The sequence below is a fragment of the Athene cunicularia genome, assembly GCF_003259725.1.
Source record: "Athene cunicularia isolate RWA chromosome 20 unlocalized genomic scaffold, athCun1 chr20_part1, whole genome shotgun sequence".
NCBI classification, from domain to species: Eukaryota; Metazoa; Chordata; class Aves; order Strigiformes; family Strigidae; genus Athene; species Athene cunicularia.
In genome coordinates this window covers 6,887,715-6,898,948 of record NW_020799125.1, presented here as the reverse complement: position 1 = coordinate 6,898,948, position 11,234 = coordinate 6,887,715, and the positions used below count along the sequence as shown (strand labels likewise).

The following is an 11,234-nucleotide window of genomic DNA, read 5'->3' as shown; positions in this document are numbered from 1 at the left end:
AAAACACAAGAGCCAGCGCAAGACAGAACCCTGTCTAACGGAAGAGAAATGTAACGCCTACAGCAGAGCTACAACATGGCTTTTTCAGAGCAGATGTGCAACACATGAGTGTGGCACATGTACTGCCTGATGAAATCTCCAGCACAGGAGATACCCGCTTCCCACATGCCCACCGAGGTGTGTGCTCCGGGAGTACTTCTGAGCTGACTAAGCAGAATCTCACTGTACAATCAATTCACCTCTGCTCATGCTCTTAATTTATATTGTGGGTAATTCTACTTTTACCCTGGTAAACAAGTTTCTGGATATGGTTAAGCTACTCAGAGTGTACATTTTAAATAAAATCTGTTTCACATAAAAGGACAAATGAGAATGACTATTACCCCCATCTTTAATGCGCTAAATTCTTTTGCACAGATTGTTCTTGTTACTACTTCTTTCTGTGAGAGAATCTGAACAGCACACAATATTCCTCCTTACGTGCACAATTACAGCAAGCCAAGAGAGAGAGGCTTTAAAGTGGGAATGCAATGAATTTAAAGTCCTTTTTTGCAACCCACCCACTCAATAACAGTTCGGTCTTAGGCCACAAAGGGAGGAAGAGCAGCAGAGGGAAGGACGTTCTTCTGAAGGCAAGATGATGATCATCTATAACTTTAATTACAAGCAGCAAAAATTCAGAGGTTCACCATGTAACCTAGAGAGTCTCACACCACCCAGAGAGTTTTAAGCCCAGGAAATGCAAACTGGCAGCCCAAGGAAACCACAGCATCAGTTTTGATACTGACCTTAAATAGGTGCTGGACCGGGATTAAGTGCTGCTTGTAACTGCTGTCACACTCAGCAAGGTTTTTCTTGCATTACCTTTTTGCAGTTGCAGCAAAGCTGTTTCTACATCCAGCTGCTACTCGCACTCTCTGCAACTCACCATTTTCACATGGAGTTGCAAAACATTTAGCACAGATGTAATTTGGATCTGCAGTTCCAGGTTTAAAATGGAAGAACCCAGAAAAATTTTTGAAATGGGGTTTATCAATACTCCATATAATGACAGGGGTTTTTTTTGAAGCCTGCAATCACATTCCTAAATTTAAAATGGTCATCTGAATACTCTGTAGAATAAGTAACTTCCCTACAGCATTGACTCCAACGTTGAAGTCTAATAATCAAACCAATAATACTGTTCTGCACTCCCTGCTCTGCCATGGCCTCTGGGTACAACCCAGAGACCACAGGTTATCTCTGCCCGTCTCCCACCTGTGAAATGGGAACAGCAGCAGTTACCTTCCTCTAGTGAAGATTTATCATGACAATGGTATTTAATGCCACAGTAATGCAACAAAGAGGCAGAGTAGGTGCAGAGCTGCCATGACCTGAGCTCTCAGAAGCAAAGACAGAGGACATATTGACAAGGTTTTCTTCTCTCCAAAAGGTTTAAGGCAAAGGGAAGCTTCTGTATGTCTTCGTGAAATATGTAAGGCTCAGGGCCATAGTAAGATACTCGATTACCAGCCAGCGCCTATTCTTTTTTCAGAAGAAAAAAAACGAGAGACACTAGTGTATAATACAACCACAACTCAAAAAAATAAGGCCACTGGCATTCTTTGGTAAAGCCTAGGCTGAAAACTTATCCCAGGATGCGTGATCTTCCAAAAATCTGCCAACCCCTGCAGTGTTCAAACTTCTTGTATGACCACAGCCACATGAAGAATGAAATTAAGCCCCATGGAAATCTTTGACATTTCTACTATTATGCAATGTTTGGGTGAAAAAAAAAATTGCAGAAATTCTCCTTCCCTTTCCAGAGTGAGTTTAGAAAAACTATTTCTAGCTTTTTTTAATTACACATTTCACCATTAAAAAGAAACCGTCCATAAATTAAAAGAACCACTAACTAGGGCTTATGTAACCCATTTAGAGTGGGAAATTGGTAACACTTGGGAGCGAAGTCTGTTACTGTAATTTCTGGAGTCTACAGTATTCATTTGATGTGTGCAAACATCACCAAAATTGTTTATTTAATATTTGCATTAACTGTTTTAAACAAAAAAGTTAATAATGAAAAAGGTTTAAGGTGCTGGCATCTGCATCCGATTGACTCTAAAAGTAAAACTTCAATATATGTTTAATGATCTGAGGAACAGTTTATCACTGCTTCAGTTAAATAGTTTCCCAAGTCATAGTTCTACTTTATTCTTTTTTTTTTTTTTCTTCAGAGTTTTTATGGCTCTGTTATATTTTTGGTAGAAAACTGTTGTACTGTGTTCTTAATCAATGTTATTGAAGTTTCCCCTGTGGAGAATATTCAGTGTTAAACTCCTGTCTCTCCTTCCCATTTCTGACCCAGAAGTGGGGCAGCGAGCCTTAGCCCTGGGACTGCTGTTGTGCTGAGCCAGTTACTTAATCTAATGTTCAAGTGATGAGAACATTCCAAAAATAGCTGTTCCTAATGCTATTGCATCACCGCTTTTCCAGGAGCAGCATATATATTTCAAACGAAAGACGTTCTCCTGTTCACAGCAGCGGGTACCAGCAGGAACAACGACCTTCTCCCTAACTGGGGTTGTACCAAAAACTGCAAAGACAATTTGACCAAAACCTTCCTGAATGAGCTGAGTCTCTTGAAACTGAATTTACAGATTAGAAGGGCTTGTTTAAAAATCCTCGGGACAGTTGGGTACTCTGGGCCTGCCTGGTTGCAGCGAAGGCAGCGGCGGAGCAGCAGCCGGGGCTGAAGTTCCACCTGGCGGTCAGAGCAGCGGGGCCAGCAGCCGGCTGCGCCCCAGAGCAGCTTCTGCGCTCCACCGAGCTCATCCACACCGCTGAACTGCAGTGATGGCTTGCAGAAAGCAACCTTGCACTGATAAAGTGAAGCGAAGCAAAAGCTTAGACCAATATTTAAAAAAAAAAAACCAAACCAAACCCCAATCAAACACCACCACCCCCCCCCCAATCCCTTCCTGTTAAGACCGTTAGAAAACTGTTTATAACAAATAAATTAATGAAGCAGGTCTACACTGATCAACATAAAGCACTGACCATTACTCAGCTATGCATTTCCCACGCTGACAAGTTAAAGGGCCACAATGCAACTTAACCTGTATACTTACAACTGACAAGACACATCTTGAACTCATCATGCCAGGACTAACTTAGGTGCATCATACAGGGGTATATGGATGAAGTAAAGAAGTTGCATAAAATTTATTTTTCCACCTTGTTTTACAACATTCCCTTTTAAGATCTTACACATCTGCAACATGTAACTCCACAAAACAATAAATAACTGGCATTCATATTTCTCTTGGATCAAGAGTATTTACACATTGTTCAACTAGATGACAGGTACAAAACATCGGCATCACAGTAAATATAATTTTGACACCAGAATCCATTTCCCCAATTAAAAACGAAATTAAATTAACATTTATTTTTTAACAATTTTAACAATTAAAAATGTTCTCAAAGGCATATAAGTACACAAGTTGTAGTAGGCAGTAATAATGGACCATATTGGCAAAGCTGTAGAACCCAGGATTTCATGCAAATCAAACATTTTATTAATTATGAAATCATTAATAATAAATAAAAAAATAAACGGCCCATCCAGCTCACACTGAAGAGTTTAGTGGGCACTGGACTGGCCCCAGCAACTGTGGAGACGAGTTAAACCCCATCCAGAACAGTTGTGTGCAAAGACCTTGTGACGGCGAGCTGCATGCAATAGTACTTCACACACCTGCTTTAGAGCACAGCTTGTGCAAACCAAGGATTTATGATGCATCAGATGGTGCAGCAGCTTTCTTCAAAAGATAAAGTCAAAAGACCAGCTTTAGGGATTCACACATCTAACTCTCTGGGGCTCTCTGACAAACTCAGCTCAACTGTAGCAAAATTTCCCTCAGTGGTGGAAGAGAATGAGAGAGGTTGTCACGGCGTTTAATTGTGATAGTTCAGTAGACCACAGAAAAACGCCTTTGGTGTTTGGTCCAGCCACAGCTGTAGCTCTCAGCATGTAGTTCTCAACACCGAGGGGACACCAGGGATGTCACTCATCACTCCTTAGCCCAGTTTTGATAAGACCCTGCACAGACTTAAGCTGCTTGCTGTTGAATAAAGAATGTTGCATTTCAATTGCACTACGAGCTGAGCAAAACAAATGTTTGCAGAGATGAACAGGACAAGCTCTATGGAGGAAACAGATACAGAGTTTAAAAAAAAAAAAAAAAAAGAGGGCTGTGACACACCTGGAATTACTGCAGAGGTGCGAGAACAGTGCATGTCACAAAACTCCCATGTTAACTAACCACTGCAGCAGCACAGCAGAGCATCGGCTTCCCTAAAGCTGCCATGGGAAGCGAGAGCACAGTGTGAGACACACACCGCTACCCTACAGCATCACTTGGAGCACAGTCCCAAAGTACACAAGTTATATGCACTGCTACAGTACATAAACCTGAACAAAAAAAGAATAGGAAGAACACTAAGTAAGGCTACAAACAAGATACTACACAGAAGAAGAAAACACTGCTCCACTTCCAATAAGCACAAATTATGAGCATACTAGAGGAAAAAGATTCAATTTCCAGCAGAGAATACACTTATTCAAATGTACAGTAAGTATGAACATATGTATTAAACTTTGCTTTTAAAAATATTGTTTAAATAACTTAAGAGAAATAGATTGCAGACATAAAGTGCTAAACTTGAAAAATACAACAATCATTCCTCTTTCCTGCTGTTTGTTAGATGGCAGTTTTAATTTTCTGATTGCTTTAAAAAAATGCAGTGTATACCCAGACGGAAATTACCTCCTGGATTTACAACCTTGTGCAAAAAAAACTAGCTGCAAAGGAACATAATTCGCACCCCAAAACACAGCTATAGATTACTATCAATTCCACTAAATACATGTTCATTATTAAAGTCATGACTCAATAAATATAACCAAAATCACAATTCACTCCCTTTCTTGGTGTAAGCTAATATTTTGCAAATATGGTCCACTCAGTGTAAACTGTATTGACTTCAGGAAACAGTGAATTCTACCATATATACGTCTCAAATATTTACATACAGTAGCATGGCACTGTTATTCTTGCAGAACATTTAACTACTAATACACACTAGATAGGGACAGGGCCTCACAAAGATGTGTACCGCGATGTGTTTGCCAACAAAGAGGGACTGGGCTTCTCAGTCACAAGAAGTGGCCAAAAGAAATTCTTGATTCTTGTATTTCAATCTACTTAAATCAAATGCTGACTGGGGACTCCAGAACACCAGCAAGGCCAACACTATACTATCCAGGAGCTGAAGCAAGTCACGATAAAGACAACATGAAGTATCTTTTTGGCAAAGTGGCATAATTCACTAAAAGGCGATTAGCCCAACTCCCCCACAAATGGGCTGTTCAGGCACTGCTTTTCCTCTGTGAGACAAATCACTGAGAATGTTGGGCTTCTAGGGCCTTTCCCAACATGAACACGTGTCAAATACTGTTTATTATTATTATTTTTAGAAAAAAAATTAGAAGAGAAGGAAAAAGGCAAATTCCAAAATATTATGAAAAGATAAATGCTAAGAATTAGCTTTCCTTAGCCAATAGGTTGTTTCTGAAGGTGGTTGTTTTGTATCCAGACCTCAGACAAGAGCATCATCAGAAGACTGGCATAAAAAAATGCCCAATGAGTTAAAGAGCATTTGCTGTTCTTATACCTAAAGGATTTTGAAACATAATTTTCTAAATTAAAAGGGTTTCCCCCACATGAAGTAACAAGGTCATACAGACTTGCACCTTCCTCTCACCTTGAGCCACACGCATTATGAAGCACATCCAATTTTTCCCTAAATGTTCCAGAACTTGCTTCCCTGCCTCTTATATTTACTCACAGGAACTGAGAGCAAAGAAGGAAGGTCAGGTTGTGCAAAACATTCCCCGGGGCAATTACCACACATCGGCCACACAAGCCACAGCTATCTTACATCTGAAAATTCAAGATGTACTGCTACGGGTGAACACAGACTCCAGCTCTTTTAAAACAGCACTCCCATTTTCCACTGGTTTTCACATCAGACCTTCTAATGCAGCATTGTGCTGCTTGCAACAGTGGAATGCCTGTAGCAATGGCAACAGAAGCTGGCAGTCCACTAAAGAGCTTCAGACTGGCAGAGAGACAACCGGGGAGCTTCTGCTCCTCACACCAGTGCGGCTGCCCTGACCTGGAAGGGCTGCCTTGAGAGGGGAGAAGGGAGCTCAGGCTCTGGGCTCTGCCGTTCCCGGTCCCTCCACGCAGCCAACCAACAACGGCGCCAAGCACTGCCAGCTCCGACAGTGGTTTTTATGATGTGGGAATGAGACAGCAAGCAACTAATTTAGCACAGACTAAACAGCCATTAGATGAGGATGGCTGCCACTGCTCATCCATGTTTGATGCGTGGACCCAACCATAAAAGGTTCCTGTAACCCTCTGTTCTTATCCCTGAGCAGCCCAAGTGCATGTTGCTCTCCTCACAGTATTATAATGCAGGCCAATACTTATTATAAGAACAGACTCATCGAGTTTAATTTTTGAAAATTAAAAATAAATACAGAAATTTGCTCTGCACATAAGCCTGAAGCCTAATGCCTCCTGTGATTCAAGTTTGGGTTTTAGAGAAAAAAAAAGCTGCCTCTCCGCAGGGAGCATGTCATGAACAACATCCACCTAGAAGTGCCTCAGCTTATTTGCAGCTCATCTTCGCAGTTTCACCCTAACAGGAAACAGATTTCGTGTAACTGTAAGGAGTAGCAGCTCCATGACCTCTCCTTTCAGTCTCCAAGGATTCAAGACACGTCTGCCACATTGTCTACAGAACAGTACGAGCCTCCTCTCACGTTGTCGACACATTTCAAGTCTGATCAACTGCAAATTTCTTTTCCAAAGAGGATTTGCTTTAGTTTAGATAATTTTCTCCTATACAAACAAATACAGAGTAAAGCTATTATGTCACCAGCTTCTTTTAACAGGAAGCACAAAAGGTAAACAAAAATTAATTTATTCATTTTGGACTACCATTTCTCTGTGTTTATCAATGGCTGGATACCTCAAAAATCACTAGCGTGACCACATTTCAACTGAAGGAAAATCTCAAATACGCTCAGATTCTCAAGTGTGTGCATCACCGACATGCTGGAGCCCCATTATGGAAACAGCATGCCATAAATCAGGAATCAGCTGTCAGCAGTAGAGTGCATCACCTACATTAAGGGATTTCCAAGATGTAAAAAGAATGTAACTACTTGAATCAGAAAGTTAAATAATATAAACCAACATAAGACAATGCAAGGAACAGCACTTACTTACTTCAAAGTAATTTAAAGTTGTCAAAGGTGAATTCCAGGGTCAGTTAGCAACTTTCAGATACTTTTAACCATGCATGAGAAACCCCATCATCATCGCAGTTACGTGCATTTGACCCCAGTTAAGTTGAACAAAAGTGACAAGAACCGGATGAACTAACAAGTGCCTCCACCCTCAAAAATCTCCCTTTTATTGTTAGGTTTCCACTCATGACAGTTGTGAAGTCTTTTTCAATAAAGCAGCATGTAAGATATTACCACATGATCCTTATGCAAATATCGGACGTATTCATTATAGTAACAACTACATGATTTTGTCTCTCAGCCATGTGCAATATTTGTCTCTGATGTGCAAGGACAGCAGCCCTAGGATGTAAGCTTCGAATAGCTTGGGGGAGAAAACCTTCGTCTCAGGTACTTCAGGACGTAGAGGGGAAGGCAGCTCACCAGAGTGATGACGGTGACTTTCCACAAGAACGACAAAGTTGCAATAAAGTAAACATCTGTATAAAGAAAAGAGCACAAAGTCAATGAAGATGGGCAGTAAGTTCTGGGAAGAGGTGCAGAAAAGCAATTCAACCTACTAATGCTTCTTGAACTGCCTCACCTTCTCCACATTCAAGTTCAAAGCTCGTAAGATACCTGGTTCCTCATACTTCTGCCCTTCTCTTCCACAAAAGATACAGCTTTCTGCACAGCATTTTTCAGTAAGGCATGCAACTCCTCACAGGCAAATACCCACACGTACCCCATCTGAAACAGGGCTGTCCATCTCCTGGTAATACTAAGCTTCCTTTAAATGGACTACTAGTCCCCTGACTCTAGGAACTAGCCTCTGCTGCTGACAGTCCAGAAAACACATCTCTTGATTGAGTTATAACACCTCACAATCTTTGCAAAAATAGTTGAAGCATCACTCAAAATGGAGCTGGTATACCCATATGCAAGAGGTGCAGATCCAGCCCCTTGGGAAGTTACCCTCATCGTCTTCAGAGTTAGGAAAGAGCGTTATGGAAGAAGTAGTGACCTCTTGTGGCTCCTGAATGAACACTGGAACAAACCCTACGGATCTGATACTTGCAACTAGACAGCTATTGGGGGAATCTGGAATTCCTCACCCTTTTTCCCTTTAGTTAGGGAAAAGGATTAGCTCTGTTTCAGGCAACTAAAAAAACCCAACAAACAAACCAACAAGAGAAGGGCCCTAATGAAGCAGATAAAATAAGGGAAGTTTTAGGAGGTAGCTCCTTCACCCAGTTAAAAGATGAAATCTTTCAAACCAACAAGAGGCTTCCATCAGTCATCTAAAGTTCAGTTCCCATACCGAAATAAAGACCTCTGTTACATTTGACAGCTGACACGGGGTGGAGCTCTGAAAGTACAGTACTGGGAAGCACACACAGTCAACTGACAACCTTTACCTCCTGTAGCATTTTGCTATGAGAAGAAACCATAAAATATCTTTCAAGTACCTTCAAATCAAATAGAGCTTATTCTGGTCATAACCACTGCTATTGTAATTATTGTTGGCTGCATCAACAGCCTTTAATTCAGCTCTTTAAGGTCCTGTGACTGCTCAGTAACTAACTGACTGGAGAAAAGGCATTTAACCTTACCAATGAACTCATGTAAGAAGACCAGAGAAGCTATGTAGCAAGAGAGACTGAGCAGCTCAGCCACTATCATGAGCCAGTGCCATGTCTGGATCGTCAACGCCACCATCAGTAACTCCGTGAGAATCAAGGACGTGAAGGAAATGGCAACAATGTGGACAAACTCAGATTCAAAGAGGAGAAGTGCTCCATACATGATGATGCTACCTGCAAGGGAATGGAACATTTCGGTATTTTATTCAAAGATCAGTCTAAGCTCTAAAACCCACTGCTAGGTCTTGGAAAGGCTGAAACACAGTCATGCCTTGAGACTGTTTTTCATGAAATCTGATGAATGTAATGACAATGAATCTGTTACTATTTAGGAGACAGAACTGATGAGAAGACAGGGAAAAGTTACAGCAAAGGTGCCCAGACTTTTATAACAGTCTATCATGTTCATAGACACATGGAGATTGGAAATTAATACACGCTATTTTGGCAGCTGGAGATTTCTAACATCACGAAACTCTATCCTCCCAGAAAAGCAGTTGGTCACTACTCAGAAGCAAGAAGATATCAAATATTTCTAAGACCTACTGCATTGCCCCAGTGTCCAGATGGAAGCAAGGTGTTGAAAAGCTCAGTGGATACAAGGTAACTTCTCTTTGCACTACTGTGGCCAAGATCTCTCCCCTTTACACTTCCCCCCAAAAGGAGCACATATTAAGCACTGTTAATGATGCATTGTTTTGTGCTCCTATTCTGGCTAGCCAGGGAATGCTCACAACGCCCTGCACGGCCACCTGCACAAATAACTCATGTTAGCAGCATGAGTAATCCGCACCGACATCCATCACACCAGGCTAGTTTCAGAGGGGAAAACCTGCAAGTGACTAGAGCTTGAGCCACAGAGTTCAAATCCAGCTGTGAACTTTCCAAAATCTCGGACTGCTCAAGTTTTTGGTCAGGCTCATCTCTGCTAGCAACTAGCCCAATTGTTTGGCCCGCTGTTTTCTAGTTATTTAGCACATCAGAAGTGAAGTCACTTTAACCAAATATTGTAACCAGATAGTGGTCTTAGCTCGAGAAGAAATCTTTCCCTCAATGCATCACCCTCTGGCTTTAGCTTTCCACCACTTGTGAGTTTTTTATAAATGCCTTGGCTTTGCCATCATATTTATACAGCACCAGAAAACCATTATCCCTGTCATAGGGTTCTACTGTATTAGATTTCAGAAGATAATGCTAACAGAGATTTTATAATCTTGGATTCACTCCCTACCGAGAATGGTAATATCAATTAAATCAGTAAGAATTATCTGCTTATTTTGGAACATTTATTCCGACTATTGTTTATGAAGGAGTTTTGGAAAACAAGAAATTTTGTCACAAAATTATATGGCCACTTTAGCTTTACAGCTCCACGTTACTTACATGTTTTCAATGATTCCCTAATTAAACACTTATATAAAGTATCTTAGTTTGAGGTTATCTGATTAAAAAAAAAAAAAGACAAAATAAAAGACCTTCTTAGACACATACCTCAATTATGTCCACTTTTGGAAAATGGATGCACTGTAATTAAGGCATTTGCTTAACTGTTTTAGCAACCTAATTAGAGTGTATGAGATACGATCAAGAACCTGAGCTCTACTCTAGTCCTTCATTACAGATGACTATGAAGTAACCAGAACTTTTGCCACTTCTAGTAGACAGGGTTTAGATAAAATACACAAAGCTACAGATTCCATATGTTGCATGCTGACTTAATAACGTGTATAACCCATAGATTTGAAAACCTTTTTCGAAAGAAAATTCACAAGCTGTACTTTACAGCAATTAAAGCACCGAAAGGAACTTGCATAAAATGACAAAGGACAGTCCCAGTGGGAAGAGGCATGATGCTTTGTACTTCTACATTGCTGTTTATGACAGGGTTGACCAGTTGCTGCCAATATTTAGATATTTTCTTCCTTTGGTAATGCTACCAACATTCTTGGAGACAAAAAAATATCTATTTGTTTTCCCAAGGGTGCATTGCTAAATTCACTTCATGCCTTATTTAACTTCTTGCAATACAAAAAATTAGGTATTTTGTATTCATTAAAACATCTAAATGCACACGCAGAAGTTGATTTCTTACCTTGATAGATGCTTATTAAGACCCATATTAAAAATGTTTTGTATGATAACGGTCGTCCCTGGGGTGGAGGTGAAGAAAAAAGAAAAGACAAAGCTCCATTGGGGTTTTCTTTCATGAACATTCACTTACAGATCAACCCAGCAATTAATAAAAA

General features: G+C 40.6%; 1 protein-coding gene across 1 annotated transcript in view; it reads right to left on the bottom strand.

Moving 5' to 3' along the window:
- Positions 1-3,190: 3,190 nt before the first annotated feature.
- Positions 3,191-11,234, bottom strand: part of ATP9A (ATPase phospholipid transporting 9A (putative)) — a 71,259-nt gene continuing 63,215 nt past the window's right edge. The window contains exons 28-30 of the mRNA XM_026862322.1: positions 11,081-11,138; positions 8,959-9,162; positions 3,191-7,845 (exon numbers count right to left, since the gene is read on the bottom strand). Coding sequence (XP_026718123.1) covers positions 7,709-7,845; positions 8,959-9,162; positions 11,081-11,138 — 399 coding nt within the window. The 3' untranslated portion in view covers positions 3,191-7,708. The remainder of the gene's footprint in view (positions 7,846-8,958; positions 9,163-11,080; positions 11,139-11,234) is intronic.